Genomic DNA, 20,775 nt, shown 5'->3' with positions numbered 1-20,775 from the left:
TTCTGAGAACAAAATTAAATGTTTAAGAACCATCTGTAGACATTGGAATGATTTTATATGTGAAATTCAATTACCTTAAATTAATACATTTTTGAAGAAAATATTACTTTAATTGTTTTACCATCTGCTGTGAAAGATTTTCAATGAAAGCTAAGATACTGGTCCCTTGGGGAGAAATATAACTACGGCTGTGTGCTTGTAGGTAAGATGGAACCTGAGGTAATGGCTGAGTGAAATACACTGCCTGTCTCAAGGTGTGAAATGACTTCTTCGATTGGTGGGCTTAGTGACAGTTGGCAGGGGTATGCAGTTGGGACGAAGGAAGGAGCAGCCAAAAATCAGGTTGCCAGCAAACAAGGGAGATACAACGGACCATACTTAAATTTACACCAGCCATGGTATCAGTGGCCGGGTGAAAAATTTGTAGGGCAAAAGACCAAAGAGGAGAACACAAGAGAGTAATGAATGAATGAATCTGCATGGGTTTATTATTATGCAAGATGGGTTGGAACGGATGGGATGGGGCTTGAGGTATCATGGTGGAAGTGACAATCGTACATCATCTGGGGACTTCTCCTTCACTCTTCAAATGTAAGTGGAACACAGGTAAATGATGATGTAACACTTTTAGTCTTCTCTCCTGTCCACGTCCCCCCTTACCTGCTGCTCACAGGATGTTTTATAGCTCCTGAGGAGCAGTTCCCTCTGAGGTCCGGTTCCAGAGCTCTTTATACTGCCTCTGAATTTAACATGAACTCCACCCACTGGGACATTACCTGGGTGTAAGGCAGCCGGTCAGCTGTGCGTGAAGCAATCCATCATGATTGTGATTGAGGGGGTCCACCAGAGTTACTGCTAAACCAGTCCTCTGGTTCGGGATCATTAGTCCGTTCTTCTCCAACCTCCTGCCATCAATGTAATGAACCATGTGTGTGCAGGAGAAGAAGGAATGGAATTAGGCTTGTAACGGAAATTGCTGTTGAGTGACTCTATGAAAGGCCATTAGCATCTTCAGCGCTGTTTCCGCCATACCCCTCAGGTCTTCAGCAGCACCACATGCTCCCAGCTGATTTGTCTCTTTGTCTGCAAATGCACACTGTCCCACTCTGCCTTCCTCTTGTCAGAGGCAACCTGTACGCCATACCATTTCGTTGACTCTGTGTGAGCCAACCCAAGTCCAGGGTCCAACCTGAGGTTCACCGGTGACAAAATATCTGAGCCGATGGACTTCAGCAGTCGGGAGATGCACCTGATCAAAATGCTACTAAAATGATGGGTCCACACCACGCTTATCTGCTGCTTATAGGCTGCTTTATAGGAGCATCTACCTCTTAGATTTGGACCCTGCGCACGTTACAATATATACAACTTTCTGTGTTTTCTAATTACCTAGATTAGCACAATGGAAAACAATAGTAATCTTAATTACTTCTAAGCGGTTGATTGAAGTAGATGTCTGAAATAATCTGCAAAAAAATGTAATCATAAACACCAAGATAAAATCAAAACAGTCATGAACAAAAGAGTTAAAATTTTCAAGGGGATAATGGGGTGCTCCCCTGTGGCTAGGTAAAATATCAGTGAGAAACACTGAACTGTATATGAAGTTTTTGTTCTTGGCTAATGCCTTCATTGCTTTAGCAAAAACAACATGGAAGAAGTTAGCCAGATGTATAATTTGCAATACTTACAGTACAAAGTTAAACACAGAGATGGTAAACTACAAAGCGTGATGGGGAAGATAAAGACTGAGGACTGAACATGGAAGAATTACAGTTACTACGGGCTTACAATAATAATTACAATCGTTGACTAATTATTGTAGCGTGCATCAACACTGTAATTAATAACAAATGTAAATTGTGTTTTTTAACTGGGGTTATTGAAAAAGTAAGATCTTCAGAAGGGATACAAAGCCAGCAGACAAGCTGCTTTAAGATTATTCCGCAGTGCCATAGTATTGTAATGACAGAGACAAAATGTAATACACGTCTACTCCAGGCTAATACTCTGCTCTGATATACTGTGTGTGTGTGTGTGTGTATGTTGTGAGCCAGAGGGCTGATCGCACCCCAAATAGAGACAAACGCCCCTGGGAAAACCACAAACCCTGAAACACTGACTACCCTCACATTGCTCCTTATCCTTGCACTATAACGCGTAATACAAGCCTCGCGCGGTACCCCACCGACTTAAAAGCCTTGTGCAGCACCTGGCAGTTTTGGAATTGATTGTTTGCTTTTATCTCTCTCTGCTCCTAGCGGAACTGTTATCTCTGACTTGTCATGGAGCACGTTTAAGCTCATGTGTTTGCGGTGTTTGAATAAAAATCCTTCTTGTTTCTACGACCTTCTGTGTCTCTGTGCAAATCTCTGACCCAAGCCTGAAAAGTGGTACCAGGAGTGGTTGCACAGATGGATGCCGCCGAAGACTTATTTCAGAGGTCTAAAACTTATGCACTTAAAGGCTGGAAACTAAACATGGATGACCCAATCCATGTGCAAATTCAAGATTTGATACATAAAGTGCACTGCTGGTTTGAAGGAGACGTGATGGAAACAGTTGTCGTGAATATATTACTGGCCGGCATACCTGAACTTCTTAGAGATGAATTTCTACTTCATGATATTAAATCATTAACGATTATGTCCAGACGATTAGTGGGTTCACAGTCCGCTTGGAGAAAGAGCGGTGGATTTCGTGCTGCTTCGCAACCTGTGAACGAATGTCCGGGACATGCTGCAGGACCTGAAGATCGAATGGGGTCAAGTAGGACCCCGGGAAATCCAGTCGTAGATGAGACGCCTGTTTCTGGGGAGACAGCGGCAACAGCGGGCGAGGAAACCGTGGACACTACAGAGCATGTCGACGTGGACGTCGCAGAGGATATTTCGGAAGCGGAGCCGACCGTAGATGTTTCCGGTGTGATCAACTCGGCCATTTGGCAAGAGAATGTCGCTTGTCTCCAGCTCATTCAATGGAGATTGGACTGGCCGAGGTTTGTTGCTCAACTATTACATATCCTTCGGATGGAAAAGATGGCTTGTTGATCCCGGTGAAATTGGGGGCAGAGAAATCTCAGCATTGTTAGACTCGGAAGTGACCTTTGTATTGTGAGACGAGACTGTCTTAATGAACAATGCCTTAGAGACTGTGAGACTGTAAAAATACGCTGTGTACATGGTGATGTTAAAGATTATCAGACTTTACTTCTTCCTTTAACTTATAGGGGTCGCCACTTTAAGGTTTGGTCTGCCATTTCAGACTCGTGCCCTTGGCCATTACTCATAGGATGGAGAAATGCCCTTTTTCGAAACTGATTAATAAATGTAAGGGACCAGTAGTCCAGTCCACTAATGAACTTAATGAGGGGGGAGAAGAAGAAGAAAACCAAGACGAAGAACTTGTAGCGGCCAGGGAAAATCTAGAGCCCAACTTAGATATTGAACCCGATCTCTCCAGCGAGACGGAGGAGGTCACCCCCGACAATCTTCCAGAATGGGCTGGTCCTTCTAAATTTTCCCAGATTGCAAACGCCTCCGAACACAAACCGAGTGTTAACGAATAATCAGATTTTGTGCGTTTGCAGCATACTGATAGCTCATTAGAATATGCATTTAAACAGGCTCGCCCTGCAAATGACTCTTATTACCAAGAGCGTAATTCCGGGGGTGTGAAAACCCCACACTTTATAGAAAAGGACGGTTGTCTTTTCAGAGTGATCTCAGATCATTTGGAGGGGGAATTTATTGAACAACTGGTGGTACCTGAAGCACATAGGGAAACTGTTTTGCATCTGGCACATTCACACATCATGGGGGGCACCTCGGTGCCGACAAAACTAGAGACCGGTTATCAAAACGATTTTATTGGCCTAATATGGGAAAAGATGTTGAACGGTTGATAGAACGGAACGCTGATGTCTTTTCAGATTTACCAGGCAAGACTAACATTACAAAACATAAAATTACCACTGAACCTGATGTTCGCGTACAGATGTGGCCATTCCGATACGGAAGAAGCGAAATATTGTGCTTGAAGAGGTAAAAAGATGCTGACACTGGGTGTAATTTGTGAAAGTAGAAGTGACTGGTGCAGCCCAGTCGTATTAGTCCCAAAGCAAGACGGTTCAGTTCGGTTCTGTATCGATTTCAGACGCTTGAATAAGGTCTCTAAATTCGATGCTTATCCCATGCCCGTGTCGATGAACTGTTGGAAAAACTGGGTCAGGCGAGCTATATCTCCACGCTAGATCTCACGAAAGGCTATTGGCAGGTGCCTTTAGAGGCTAGCAGTTGTGAGAAAATGGCATTTGCGACTCCTGATGGACTCTATGAATTTACAAGACTCCCGTTTGGTCTTCACAGGGCACCTCTAACTTTTCAGCGTATGATGGATCAGATCCTACATCCTCATTCTGAATATTCCGGGGCATACCTTGACAATGTTGTGATATTTAGCAATGATTGGAAAACACACTTAGAGCGGCTTCAAGCTGTTCTTGAAAGCTTGAGATAGGCTGGCCTTACTGCTAACCCTAAGAAATGTAAACTGGGCATGTCCGAGACTCATTACTTAGGCTATTCTATGGGCAAGGGTTTACTTAGGCCACAGTTAAGGAAAATAGAAGAAATGCTTGTTTAGCCGAGACCTGAGACACAGAAACAAGTACGCGCTTTCTGGGGCTCACTGGTTACTACAGAAAATTCATTCCAAATTTTGCACATAGAGCTGCTCCTCTTACAGAACTTACTAGAGGCAGAAAAAACCGACCTATCTTGTGGACAGAAAATTGCGAACATTCTTTCAACGATTTAAAAAAAGCATTGTCTTCTTACCCGGTTCTAAGGAACCCAGATATTACAAAAGATTTTATCTTGAAAACAGACGCAAGTGCATTTGGTGTGGGTGCAGTCCTGTCACAAATTTTTGATGGAGAAGAACATCCAATCACATATTTGAAATTGCTTCCTAGGGAACGCAATTATTCTACAATTGAGAAAGAATGCTTGCCAATTAGGTGGGCTGTAGAAGCGCTTCGCTATTACTTGTAGGGACGAAACCTCACTTTGGTAAATGATCATGCTCCACTCCAGTGGTTGTACCGACAGAAAGATACAAACTCTCGTCTAATGAGATGGTTTCTGGGTTTACAACCTTATAGTTTCACAGTAAAGCACCGACCAGGTTCTGAACACGTCAACGCAGACGTATTATCACGACTACATGAACTTGGTACAGAGAGTCGCTTGATTCACAGGAATGTGAATAAAGCTGAGGGGGAGGGTGTGAGCCGGAGGGCTGATCGCACCCCAAATAGATACAGACGCCCCTGGGAAAACCACAAAGCCTGAAACACTGACTACCCTCACATTGCTCCTTATCCTTGCACTATAACGCGTAATACAAGCCTTGCGCGGTACCCCGCCGACTTAAAGCCTTGCAGCGCCTGTCAGTTGTGGAATTGATTGTTTGCTTTTATCTCTCTCTCTCTGCTCCTAGCGGAACTGTCATCTCTGACTTGTCATGGAGCATGTTTAAGCTCATGTGTTTGCGGTGTTTGAATAAAAATCCTTCTTGTTTCTACGACCTCCTGTGTCTCTGTGCAAATCTGTGACCCAAGCGTGACTCTATCTATCTATCTATCTATCTATCTATCTATCTATCTATCTATCTATCTATCTATCTATCTATCTATCTATCTACTGTATCTACTGTATATAGTACCTTTCACATCATCTGTCTATCTAAAAATTTTATGTTTAAGAAATTTAAACAACACTTAGTCACAGACTCTCCACAAGTAGCAACAGCACATTAATCACAAGATACTCAGCCACCACAAGACTGTTGGGCTGCATTTTTTTAACTACAGTGCTGTTAAAAGGCACATATTTAATGCAGTCTGCTAATTCATACAAATACACATATTGCATAACTATGATGTACTGCTACAAAAGCAATTTAATAAATATATATATATATATAGAGAGAGAGAGTGAGATTGCGAGAGAGGGAGAGAGACAGAGACAGAGAGAGAGAGATACTGATAAACTATAGATGGATATACTGTAAGAGAACAGACAGACTATGATAAAGAGTTGGGTCACCAGTCTGGTGACTCCGTATAATTGACATGAAATAATCTGAAAAAAACACTCAGAAATTATGGAAACATCTGTCCAGACATGAGTTCCTAATTGAACTGCCTCAACATGGCAGATCTTCTGGTCTTAAGTTCTTCCAACAGAAAGAGGTGTTTGCAGGTTAACAGACCCTGGTGGGCTTCAATCTCCTGATCTGTAATGGGAGGAAGAGAAAAGGCATTAGGAAACAGCGCCAACCCCTGGAACAGTGGGGAATTACAATTACCAAAGCCCTTAAGCTGTCCCCAATGCATGTTAGCGTGAAAAAAAAAAATATATATATATATATATGTATATTTATGTGTATATATATATGTACTGTATATGTGTTTATATATATATATATATATATATATATATAGGGTGAGTGAAAATTATGTTAATGTTTGAATAGCGGAAACAATTTATTCACAAAACATACTTCATATGTACAAAGTGATTTAATGATTTAAAATATATATATATTTTAAATATTTAAATATATATATTATATATATATATATATCCATCCATCCATTTTCTAACCCGGTGAATCCGAATACAGGGTCACGGGGGTCTGCTGGAGCCAATCCCAGCCAACACAAGGCACAAGGCAGGAACCAATCCTGGGCAGGGTGCCAACCCACCGCAGGACACACACAAACACACCAAGCACACACTAGGGCCAATTTAGAATGGCCAATCCACCTAACCTGCATGTCTTTGGAATGCGGGAGGAAACCGGAGTGCCCGGAGGAAACCCACGCAGACACGGGGAGAACATGCAAACTCCACGCAGGGAGGACCGGAAGCGAACCGGGTCTCCTAACTGCGAGGCAGCAGCGCCACCACTGCGCCACCGTGCGCCCTATATATATATATATATATATATATATATATATATATATATATATATATATATATATATATATATATATACAGTATATATATATATATATAAATATATATATAAAGCTTGGTTTAAATATGTTAACAATTTTGCTTTTGTGAGGTTCGGATGAAGAATAGCTTAAACCCTTTTAGATATCATTAGGCTTATGTCTAAAAAATACACTAGACCTTAATGTAGAGGATCAATGTGTTTATATGACTGACCTGATTCATGTGGGCAAAATCAAAACAGTTTGTCAATTCTGGTGTAATTATGCAATTTCAAATTTATATGGTATCTGTCTGAAAAAATGTTAATACTGCTTGTTCAACTAAACTAATATTTTTTCCATATCAGGCAAGAACAAATACCATGTAAAGTATAATTTTAATACATTGAAGAAACTATATTTTTTTAAATAGAACAGAATTTTACTATTTTTAAGTTTACCTTATATTATATGCTAATGTATTTTAATGTAAAAACATTGACACCTTGTAGCCAACGACACCAAACAAGACACTGTGGAGTGCTTGATGCAGAAGTTCAAGGAGAGTTTCCGGACAAACACACCGATAGAGATCGCCCACTTGCAGCAAGTCTCTCGCAGTTCATCTACCAGCAGACCGAAGAGAAGAAGCCGGTCCAGAGGTAGGACGATGTCTCCTCATTATAACTACTACTTATCACATGTAACCATTGCTTCATTTTTAAAATAAACTACCTCAGAAAGATTTAATTTGCTCAATTTAGTCCTTTATAAGTTATTTGCAGTTTTGGAAAAAGTACATGTAGAGACATAATAGTTAGATAGAACTGAAAGAGACGCTATAACTGATAGTGTTCATAGATATCAGAAGCACTATGTAGTACGTAAATGGGAAACATGCTGTACAATAGATAAGAAATGAAACGGCATTCTTTAATGGACAGATAAGCAGACATGAAGAGCACTGTATCATAGAGAAATACGTAGACAGCTACTGTAAATGTGAAAAGCACGCTGGACAGATATACAGACATACAACTTGCTTCAGTGAAATTAAAACCTGGATAGAGTAGAACTCTTTAAAATTAAATTGCAACAAAACTGAACTCCTGCAAATTGGGACTAAAGTGCAACTTAATAAAATGAGCTCCTTCCCAGTCGCTCTTGGCGGTGATCTCATCAGACCTGCCTCTACTGCAAAGAATCTTGGTGTCATTTTTGATTCCTCCTTTTCTTATCGCACCAGCATAAATCACATTAAGAAACTTTCTTACTTTCACCTCTGTAACATATCCCGTGTAAGCTCCTTTTTCTCCTTTTCTAACGCTGAGAAACTTGCTGCTTTTATCATATCCCAGATCGATTATTGTAACTCGTTGCTGGCAGGTGCCCCTTCTAATCTTATATCTCCGCTCCAGCTTATTCAAAACTCAGCTGCAAGAGTCCTTACATGAACCAGTAGCAGCGAGCACATCGCACCCATCCTGCTCCGTCTTCACTGGCTCCCTGTGTCTTACAGAATCGAATATAAAATTCTACTAATAACAAAGCCTTAAATAACTTTGCGGTAAACTACACCAGTGACCTTCTCCATCACTATGTACCTGTCCACCCACTAAGGTCCTCTGATTCTGGTAATCTTCTTGTGTCCCACACTAAACTATACTCCATGGGTGACAGCAGGGCCTTCAGCTGTATAGCGCCCAGACTCTGGAATGACCTACCAAAATTATCAGGTCAGCTGACTCCATGAATTCTTTTAAAAAACAACTCAAAACTCACCTGTTCAGGAAGGCTTTTAGCTCTACTTGACTTTACTACCCTTCTCTCAGTTTACCTCTCTGTCAAGATGCTCATGTAACCTGTATGTGTGTGTGTGTTCAGACCATCAGTTATGTTGTCTGTTAGGCTTTTCTCTGAATTAATATTTCACTCTTCTTTATTTATCTGGTTTAGTACAATGCTATATACTGTATACCTGACGTTCTCTTTTATATTCTGTAAGTGCCTTGAGCCTGGGAAAGGCACTATATAAATAAAATGTATTATCATTATTATTATATGAAGAGCACCATATAATGGAGATATAAATAGATGATCTAAATATGAAAGGCACTATATAAAAGATATGCAGATATGATTGCAGATAGAGTGAAATGCACTTAAAGATAGACAGACAGACAGACAGACAGATAGATAGATAGATAGATAGATAGATAGATAGATAGATAGATAGATAGATAGATAGATAGATAGATAGATAGATAGATAGATAGATAGATGTAAGACATTTTATAACAGACAAATACAGTACATATGAAGAGAAATATATTGGAGATATAAAGAGATACTGTAAATATGCAAGACACTAAATAATAAATATATGGATATGAAGAGCACCATATGATTGATTGATTTATGTGTAAAACACTACAGTATATAATAGATAGAAAAATAGATATGAATAGTACTATATAGGAGATTAATTGATTAGTTGAGTAAATGTAGCTGCAAGAAAACTGCAGTGCGATTTTGCAAAAAATATTTGCAAATTATAATTTTAATAATCATTTTTATAAAAGATTTCCCATAAGCCTGTAATATAATGTTATCTGTTGTCAATGGAGTAATTAACTAATAATATGACTACACTATTATGCTGTAAATCTTTGAAAAGGTCATGTATACAGTATTCATTAAGACAGTTAGATGTATTAGCCCCAAGTTTTAACAAAGCTGGTGGGTTTGCAGATAGCAACATATATCCAGAAATATGGCAATTAAGAAACATCGTGTATGGCAGCTCTCATGAAGTATGTTTCTCCTGTACATCTCAGGAGACAAAGCAATACATTTTAAGGTGAAGTTGAAACTTTTTTTTTTATTGACTTTGTTTTAAGACTAAGAAGAAGGTGAAAATGACCGAGCATAACACAGTGCAGGGCTTCTGTGGTTTAAGTTGCGAATGGTTCATAGATTGTGAAGAAACTTCACACTAATGAGGCTATGGACTCAGCTTTTAGCACATAAATGGTGGAGTTTATTGATAAGCTGTTGGAGTGGTGGCTCTGAGGCTAAGGATCTGCACACATATCTGAAAAGCTGCCGATTCATATCCTGTTACTGCTAGAATGGATCCTACTCCATTGGGTCCTTGAGCAAGGTCCTTAACCTTGTGGCCTGCAGAGGGCGTTCCTGCTGCCCAAACCCGACACAGACTAACGCAGGACACAAGTTCAACACACACGCTTTTATTTATTTTTTTCCTTTTTCCACGTGGGAAATTCCTTCCCCCGTTTCCTGCCTACACAGCCCAGTTCCAAAGTGCAAGCACACAGCACTTTCCTTTCTTCTTCTTTCCCTCTTTCTTTTCCTCTCAAACCACTTCCACTCCTTCTGCCAAGATTCTGACTCTGGCTCCCAGAGTAGTGGCAGGTGGCTCCTTTTATAGGACACCCGGAAGTGCTGCAAGAAACAGCTTAGCAGTATCTGTAGCATCCCCTGGTGGCGCCCATAGAACCAAACAGGGCTGCAGCCAAACTCCAACTCCCATGGGGGAGTCCGAGGTACCACTATAACTCAGGGGGGCTGCCACCTAGCAGTCCGGGGAAGGTAATGCCCTGAATAAGCTCTCTCCTCATGTCCGTCCACTGAAGAGGCGTCCCAGCCATCTGACACAACCTCAAAAAATTGCTCCAGGGACCTTGCTGTAGAGTGGCTGACCCTGTGCTCAGACCTCCAAAGGTCAGGCGAAAAGATGATTTCCCCCTGGGGTTCAATATAGTATATGATATCAAATAAAAAAGTAAGAGAGAGAAAATAAAACAATAAAAAAACAATTTTGGGAAAATACTGCATGTACTGTTTTGCTGAAGAAAGTGATACATTTCCTGCACTGAAAATAAATGTTAATTCCCCTGTCATAAATATTCCAGTTGTTTTCCCCAGTATCTACAGGAAAGGCCATTATCCATATTTAGCCTTTAACGTCAACAGCAAATTTGAAAGGTGGTCATTCCAAAAAAGATTTGCTTTCCAGCAGTGCCATTTTCATTTTCTCTTTTTAATGACATCCAAGCACATTTACAAGCACGTAAGAAGAAAAAATAGGCAGACCTGCCAGCGGTGGACTTTCCGGTTTCTCATTATCTTAGCTGTGTTCTTTTCATGCGACACATTGCTGTCAAAGAATTTCTTTTTTTTTTTTTTTTTTTCTTTCTGTGTGCAAAGATTTAGCTTTAAAAAGATTCAATCAATTCACCACAGTTCATTTCCATGCTAAATCGTAGAGAAAGAAAAGATGTGTCACAGCTTCCAGTGCTGTTGACTGGACCCTTTATTAAGTGGGCACTAAACGAAGAGCCCATATGTCAGGAACTGCCTTTGCCCAGTGATAAGAACCTGACAGGTAGAATATAAGACATTATCATCAGTGGCTAATTGAGCATGTAGCTCTCACATTAAAACTGGAACTGCCAGAAGTGGCATAAAAGATAAATGTAAAATTCAACAAAAGAGACCCTGGCAGGTCCATCCATATACCTGAATCAAACTTTTCCATTTTAAGCAGGAAACACCCCTAGACTGGAGATCCATTCAGTCCTGGACCAACATCATTACCTGCTGCAGCGATATACTCCTTTGTATGGACAATATTACAGTTTCTGGCATTCTAGTCAGTATCGTTTACTTCTGACTTAAAATAAAAAGTAAGTAAAATTAATACAATGGAAACATAAGAGCATAAGAAGTTTAACAAACTACAGGAGGCGAATCAGTCCATCAAGCTTGTTGGTTTAGTGAATCACTACTGCTGTGTTCTGTTTTCCTGGGAAATCGGATATCGAAGCTGGGAATAATGTCACAAATGAGTTAACCTCATTCTAGTGAAACGTTAAAAAAAACAGAATAGATGTCGCCAGGAAGACCTTTGTTGTGCTTGCTGTTTTGGAATGCAGGCTACTATTTAAACATCCCCTTACGCAGCATTGTGCGCATCTAAACAGTGTAGCAAAATATCTACTGATCATGGCCCTCACATTCTAATGTGGGCCCCTAGGCCTGGATCTTAGGCAGGGCCTTCACCTAGGGTTAAGGAAAACGTGATATCCAATAGGATTTAAATGTAGGTATACCATTTAGTTGAAGATCCGTATGGTTCTATGACGCTTAGTTTTTCATGTACTCCGGCATTTTTGATATAATTTTATAATGTAGGGTTTCCTATAGGAAATTTTCCGACTAAAATAATGGCGGTCATCGTAGGCCTCAATTTTCTTGCAAAGAGTCGGAAATTACGCCTTTTTGAAAATGGCGGCAATTTTGAAAAAAATCGAAATTTTAACTGTAACTCTTTATATCTGCAGAAATAAGTGACGTAAATGTTTAATTTTTATGTGTAGTATTTCTTATTTAATTGTGTTTAAAACCATGTATAATTTGTTTAAGTTTATTGTTTATAATATTTATAAATATATATATTCAGAATATATAAAACTATATGACACCAAATCAGCAATTAATATCAAAATTTTCAACCAGTGGAGGTGTCTGCGTTTTATTTGGATTCGTAAAATGTCAAAGCAAGAAAGTTGTAGAAAAATATATGGAGAAATTTTTTTATCTGAATCATTTTTCTGATGTTGTTTTAGTTTTCTAAATATTTTATGCTGAAGTTGACACTAAACTCTGTAGGATCAATTCTTACTTTCTGTTCATACGTTTTGTTTGTGCATAATATCTATTCATCCTGCAACGAGCTCCTGTGATCCCGGGCCCCCTGGCTAGAGCCCTGTCAGCCCCCCATTGTGGGGACCATGCTGCTGATAGAAGTTGGACCTTACTGTGTGTAGAAGTGATTTAATGAGACACAAATAGTATGATACTACAACTTGATACGTGGTGGAGCCACATTGAATTTTGAGGTTGTGGTTTGCGAGAATCACCACATTTTCCAAGTAGGAAATCCAACTTTTGGTTGCATTGTATTGGAAATTTCTGACAAGGAATATGGAAATTCTGACTTTCCAGTTCAAAAGGATCACAGCATAAATTTTCCCAATATCTCCCTTTCAGACCGATTTCTGTTTCAACTACATGACTTTGTAACTTGTTCCTAATTGCAAAGAGCCTTTCAGTGACGAAGTGCGTCCTGGTCTCATTTATCTTTAATTACCACCAAATTTCTCAGGTACACAAGTTCCTATTTAGCAGAACAGGAACGGTTTGAATGCTTTGCAGAATTTTTGGGGACACGGGTTAGGTCTGCCCATACCTTTCACCCATAATGAAACATTTTCAAATGTTTTCTAAGGGTGAACAATTGTTCGTTTGACTAGAATTTGCCTTTAATAAGCTAAGTTAATGATCAGTTGGTGGTAAGATGGACGAAGGGGACAGTCAAGTGGATGGAGGAAGAGGATCGAAGGGTTCGGGAGGGAGGAGGTCGGACAGATATGGAGGGGCAAGGTTGTGGAGAGCCTTAAAAATTAACAGAAGAATTTTGAATTGAATGCGGAACTTAACTAACAGAACAGAAAGAGAACTGTCCATGCAAAAAATTGTGAAGGACATGCAAATTCGACAAAGAGCTATAAGGCAGCAGTCATAACATCATGACACCCTACATTAGATGATCAGTACTGCAATAACATTCTTCCATGAGGTGATGCCCCGATCAATAAAATCTGTCACAGAAGAGAATCAAGGCGACCTAACAGGAATAAAAGTCAGTATTTACTGTGTGAGTCTGCCTCATGCACAATTCATTTATTTAGCAACAGCTGTAACAGAAGCAGTGCCCATGGGAGCTTAACCTCCTTCCCAACACCGAGACCTTGAGGTCAACAAGGATGACCACTGAGACCCTGCCTAGTGACAGTAATCACTGCCTTTGATGTCTGTGCCTCTTTTCCAGCAGTCTATGACGGCAAGCAATCTAAACAGCTTGTACCGATCAATCAACCTCCATATAAAAATATTTTGTGCTAATTGCTTGTGAAGAATTTGCAGTACAATATTAAAGGTCCCTTGCTGTTTTATTTGTAGGCTGATATGAGGAAATATAGAAATCAAATTAAATAATGAGAAGAGAGCATAGTACAGTCTGTGCTACTAATTTTCCATCCGTTCATTTTCTAAACCCATTTACTTAGAGCAGGGTCACGGGAATGCTGGAGCCTCTCCCAGCAGGCATTGGGCACACAGCAAGAATAATCCCTGGACAGAGTGCCAGTCTATCGCAGGGTGAAAACACACACACACACCAGGGGCCATTTAGCATCAACAGTCCGCCCATCATTCACGTCTTTGGACTGTGGGAGGAAACCATGTGCTCATAGGGAGAACATGCAAACTTCACACAGGCAGCAGCTAGAAAGTAAACCCTGGTATCCTTACTGTGATGCAGAAACACTATCACTATGCCATTGTGCCACCCAATACTGCTTATAAGTATTTCAATATTAGAAAAACATTCTTGACTGTCTTCCAGCGTAAAGCAATCCAAATGAGTCACCCAGTATTTGTTACTGACCACCAGTACAGTAAGTCTAGTCTGCTTTCAACAGTCGCCTAATTCCTCAGAGATATGTGAATATTGAGTAAGCAGACGTGGAGGCCGTGACCGTGGCTTACAAGAGGGAGATGGCAGCCAGATGACAGAGACTTTGAAAATCATTACAGAAAGGGCTCAGAAAATAATTAGTAACCCGGTGACAGCAATCAATATCTGACCCGCTCAATAGGAACCATTTCAGTTGTTTTCTTCTGTTTATCTCTGTTATACAGTAAATGCAGAGGAACCATTTAAGGATCTACATGAACCAATTAAGAATTATTTAAAAGAGCAGAGACTAACTTTTTAATATTAATTCACTATTCATTTACTTTTTGTTATTATTAAGCACATTTACAGTTATGGACTCAACGTGCTATACAATAACTGCAAAGATACCTTGGAAAAAAATGAAATGCAACATAAAGACATGACATAATGTTACGACATAGGCTGACATACAGTGGAAAGTGGAAATTGCAATCAGAACGTATTCAGAATTCTTCCCTTTTTCACATTTGTCCTATGTTGTAGCCTTATGATAAAAACATTTAACCCCTGTGTTGACTTGAGGGTCTGAAATAGCCCATTTCTGAATTTACTACTGGAAAAGAAAACCCTACACGATTTTCTTTCAGTTTGAAATTTGGTGACTTTTCCTGTAATGATCCTACCTCTTGAAAAAAATCAATCAATCATTGCTTTTTAAAATATTATTGTGAATACTGAGAACAGTCCAAGTAGAAAGAACATTTTTGGTTCATTTTTGACCAAGCAAGTAGATAACTTATTTACAGGCAAATTAAAACATTGATAAATGAGTTATATCAAATATAATTCAGAATAAACCACCTGAGTGAATCTTCCCTTGCATTTTCTTGAGATAATCACTTATGAGCACATATACTGTACATGCATATCTTCAAGTAGAGTTCCAATATTTTACTTTCCGACACTCTCTCGCTCACACACACACATACTCCACTGCTGTCTTCACTTCCACTGCTCTTCACCCTGCCGACTCACGACTGTACAGCCACGCACAACACCAACCACTTCATCAAGTTTGCGGATGATACGACAGTGCTGGGACTGATAAGCAGGGATGAAGAAACAGCATACAGAGATGAGGTAGAACGGCTGTAAGCATGGTGTGTAGACAACAATCTATCTCTCAATGTCAACAAGACAAAAGAGATAATCGTGGAAAATCACATCCTGCCCACATCCCACTTAACATCAACGCATCAACGGTTTAGACGTGGAGACTGAGTACCAAGTTCCTTGGTGTGCTTATAACTGAGGAACTTACGTTGACGCATAACACCTCATCACTAATCAGGAAAGCCCAGCAGAGACTACACTTCCTAAGGTGGCTGAAGCGAGCAAGTCTTCCCCCTTCCATCCTCACCATGTTCTACAGAGGCACCATTGAGAGTGTTTTGACCAGCTGCATCACTGTCTTGTATGGCAACTGCAACATACCCGACCGCAAGCGCCTGCAAAGGATAGTGAAGACAGCAGAGAACATTATTGGGGTTCCTCTCCCTTCACTACATGACATATTTTACAAACGCAGTGTCCGCAAGCCCTGCAGCATTGTGCAGGACCCCTTACAACCCTCATACTTTTTAAGAAGATACTGCAGCATCAGAGTCAGATCTGCCAGGCTGCAGGATAGTTTTTACCCCAAAGCTGTCAGACTCCTTAATGCTGCCCCCTGGGATCTTCCACACTGCCTCAACCACCAGAACAGAACAGAACTTTTATATATGCAAGCCACTTTCCTACAAAGACTAATGTGCATGTAAAAAAAGAACTGAAAATTTCACATTGACCTTTAAATATTTTGACATTCTTGATATCCTTCTGCTGTGAAACATTCTGACCTGTCATTGTTTACACATGTCTTAAACAACTACACTGATAATTTCTGTATTATCTATATCTATTATCTATCTATCTATTTATTTATTATATTACATATCTATTGAATATACATATGTAACTAGATTGCAAATACCATACATTGCATCAATGTTGATATTGCTTACTACATGTCAATATTGCTGTTACTTCTTTGTCTTGTCTTTGCACAATGTCTTGTCTTGTTTGTGTTTTAATTTTAATTCTATTTTTAATTTATTATTTGCACTTCATGTTGTTACACTGTGGACCCTGAGCTTCGCAATTTTGTCTATCTGTATACTTGTATATGGTTGAGATGACAATACAGTTCGCTTTGACTTTGACACACATGCACACAGAGAAAGGCAGAATATGTATCTTCTTGAACAGCATTGCCCATTCCCTGACGCCCATAACCATCTATGCATCTTGTGGGAAGACCTTGTTTTGTCATAAGAAGCATACACTCTCTATGCATTCAGACTCGTAAGGTCAGTTGCAGTGTACCGTACTAGCTGCTGATCAAGGTGACACTACGTAGAATGATGCTGTGAGGAGACGATCCTCAGAACTAACCGCTGCTGCAGTGAACAGAGGAACATGATCAATACTAAATTTAACTAATACACAGCTACTCCCCAGTTTTAAATCAAACAAAAACCTTAATTAGATTCTAATGCTATTCTATCAATATTTTTCCTAATACTTTGAGAGCGGGCCCAACAAATTTCTTCACAACTTCCCGGAGTAGTTAGGGCATTCTGAACAGTTTCAGAAGTTCTAATAGTTTCAGCCAATAATAATAATAATATTATAATATTTTGGTGAGACTGAAAATCTTTGAAAAATGGTTGCCTCAGATCGAGCATTGCTTTCTTAATTGCCTGTTTAACAAGAATTGGACTTGTGCCTTTCCAGTTTTTGCATGAGGAGTCAACCAGTAAGGAAACAAGAGATGGGCTGTTTTATGTTAAATTGACCTACTACAGTTTCCCAGCTCTGACATGATGACAGTCCATTGCTTTGCGGGATGATAAGGAGCTGATTTTTTATGTTTTACTTAATTTATCTTTTGAAATTCCAAAACTCAGTACAAATGAACGGAGGACTATCATCTAGCACAATTTCCTCTGACAAACCGTGTGCTCCTTTCTCAAAACTTCAATCAGTTTGAATTGTGGACTGGTGGAAGACATATTCTTAACCCCTGCAAAGTTTTGGGGTGCCAACTGGGTCACATACAAAGTAAACAGGTGCTTGATGGAGCTGAAATAAACATAAATTGTCTCAATGGCTACAGTAATTGATGGGCTCAAAAGGTCTGGGGAGCTCATCCTTCTCAGAGGTTCAGGTCCATATGATACAACATCAGCATTTGGGGGCATCTCCCTTTTATAAGGGATGTGGTCAGTTATCCTTTTCTGGGCAGAAGAAAAAAAAACACACAGTCCTGTTAGCAGCAGCGTCCCTTCTCTCTTCTCGCTGGGTGTTACATACCTGGGATGAGTCTTTGAGGTGTCCGTCAGACGCACATGCCTGACAAAATGTAGTAGTGCTATTTATTTTCTCTGCATCAGCCTATATGATATAAACATCTTCAAATACAAAAAGTTCTACCTGCCTTGCTCACAGAAGTCCATGTGTGCAGTTGTGGTCAACGTTTTTAGCACCCTTCTATTTTAGGTATGGTATCTACAGTATCATCATAATATTTTTAGTATGTTCATACAACAAAAAAAGATGCCCGTGCAACTTTGATATGGTAATTTCTGAGAAGCAAACAAAATATGACCTGGAGATGATTACTGGCATCCCTCACTAATATTTGGCTGCTTGGCAGTGATGATAGCCTTCAAAAGTTTCTTGTAGCCATCTCTATGTTTCTTACATCTGTCTGCTGGTAGTTTCTCCCACTCTTCTAGTGAGATTTGTTCCAGCATTTTTTTTATTCTTTTTACCAGTGGCAGATTTTGCACCTGGTACTACAAGTATGGGTCTCATCCTGAATCCAGAATCTGATGAATGCAGTTCAGTAACGGCTAAATGAAAGAAAGGATAGGACCTTCAAGCTATCCATTACTTGTAACCTCCATTCAAACTTCAATTGATCATTTTCAGCATTCAGCAAAGAGTTACCATGAAGAGTCTTGAGGACTATTTACTGACAAGCTAATGTGATAAAATTCAATCTGTTTTTTCCCAGATCTTCCCTGTTATGAGTCTTCATAGCTTGTGTCTTCAAGTATGTAATGTTATTATTGTGCTAAATTGTATCTCCAGCAATATTGGTTTATAACTTCCCCGTTTTCAATTGTTTCACTTTGATATTGTTCATTTTGTGAGGTGTATAATACCACAGATTAGGAAAAGTCACTTTAATTTAATGTCATCAAGAATGGATGGAAGACTTCATCTCTTAAAAATCTATTTGGAAGACAGAAGGCTATACTTTCGAAGTGTAATAAATGGGGCTGCAGAAGAAAATCCAACTTTCATTTGATAAAAAAGTCAATGTGCCGTGTGTGTCCAGTATGGTTAGAACAGGCCCTATAACCCTATATTAGAAAATTCCAATTCAGAAAATGAAAGAATGAAGGCTTTTGATTTAATTAAAGATCAAGCAAAAAAAAAATTAGAGAATCATCCTCAGTCATATGGAAATGGTGGATGGTCTCTACACTATGATTGTAATAATACACAGCGGTGTCTCCATTAACACATTTTTGACTAGGGAATGCATTTCTGTTTTACTATGCTGCTGTTCACCTCATATTCATCCATCCACCCATTTCCCAACCCGTTGAATCCGAACACAGGGTCACAGGGGTCTGCTGGAGCCAATACCACCCAACACAGGGCAGAAGGCAGGAACCAATCCTGGGCAGGGTGCCAACCCACCGCAGGACACACACACCCACACCAAGCAATTTAGAACCGCCAATCCACCTAACCTGCATGTCTTTGTACTGTGGGAGGAAACCCACGCAGACATGGGGAGAACATGCAAACTCCACGCAGAGAGGACATGGGAAGCGAACCCAGGTCTCCTAATTGCAAGGCAGCAGCGCTACCACTGCACCACCGTGCCGCCCTCACCTCATATTACTTCACATTTTTTACTTCATTTTTCTAAAATAAAAATGAAGCACAAAGGTTCAAAACTGGTGACATTTGGGCCAGATGACAGTCATAGATTTCCAGCATTGTTTCCAAAACTGGCTGACACTATGAGACGTTCACATTTCATTATGGCGAGATTCCGTTAAAGAGAACTAAATTTAGAAAGGTTTTGTGCAATCTGTGCCCTTAATTAACAAACGGCTCAGAACTACTCCTAGAAATTGGGCTCAAAGTCTGACTAGGAAAAGAATCTGTCTAACCTCAGAGCAGGACATGAGAAGTAGCACTCATGATGGCATTTTGTAAGGTCTTTGAAAGTCATGATGTTGTTTTGTAGTTTTCTGATACTAATGCTAAGGCTTAATCACAAAGGAAATACTATTACTACTGCTGGTACTATTACTGATACTACTACTACTAATAATATTCAAAAGGATGTGACTATGTTCAAATTAAAGGTTTTTGCCACGGTCATGAAATAATCTAGAGTCATGCATTGATCGTGGCCACTACAGTAATCCCTCGCTATATCGCGTTTCGACTTTCGCGGCTTCACTCCATCGCGGATTTTAAATGTAAGCATATCTAAATACATATCACGGATTTTTCACTGGTTCACGGATTTCTGCGGACAATGCGTCTTTTAATTTATGGTACATGCTTCCTCAGTTTGTTTGTCCAGTTGATTTCATACAAGGGAAGCTATTGGCGGATGGCTTAGAAGCTACCCAATCAGAACATGTATTACATATTAAATAAAACTCCTCAATGCTATAAGATATGCTTCCCGCGTAGTGCTTGATTGTTTGCTTGTCTCTGACCCTCTCTCACCCTCTCTGATATTCTCTGCGCCTGGCGGAGGGGGTGTGAGCAGAAGGGCTGTTTGCTTAAAAGATACTGACGCTCCTCTAAAATATGCTCGGCATATTTAAAAGCACAAAAGCACACATATTGATTTTTTGATTGTTTGCTTTTCTTTGCGAGCGCTCGCTCTCTCTTAAATTCTCTGCTCCTGATGTAGACACTCCTTTGAAGAAAAGATATATTTGCATTCTTTTAATTGTGAGAAAGAACTGTCATCTCTGTCTTGTCATGGAGCACAGTTTAAACTTTTGACTGAAGGGTGTTATTTCATGTCTAGAGGGCTCTAATAATGTTAACAGTGTGGGAAAGTTTATAAGGCTTA

General features: G+C 39.8%; 1 protein-coding gene across 2 annotated transcripts in view; it reads left to right on the top strand.

The window, feature by feature from the left end:
- LOC120535132 (astrotactin-2-like) overlaps nt 1–20,775 on the top strand; it is a 2,291,264-nt gene that overhangs the window by 888,840 nt on the left and 1,381,649 nt on the right. The window contains exon 4 of one of the 2 annotated variants that reach the window (XM_039762741.1): nt 7,519–7,668. The exons of the other annotated variant lie outside the window; for it this stretch is intronic. Coding sequence (XP_039618675.1) covers nt 7,519–7,668 — 150 coding nt within the window. The remainder of the gene's footprint in view (nt 1–7,518; nt 7,669–20,775) is intronic. 2 annotated transcript variants of the gene reach the window in all.

The sequence above is a fragment of the Polypterus senegalus genome, chromosome 9 (assembly GCF_016835505.1).
Source record: "Polypterus senegalus isolate Bchr_013 chromosome 9, ASM1683550v1, whole genome shotgun sequence".
NCBI classification, from domain to species: domain Eukaryota; kingdom Metazoa; phylum Chordata; class Cladistia; order Polypteriformes; family Polypteridae; genus Polypterus; species Polypterus senegalus.
This window is presented reverse-complemented; position numbering and strand designations above follow the sequence as displayed.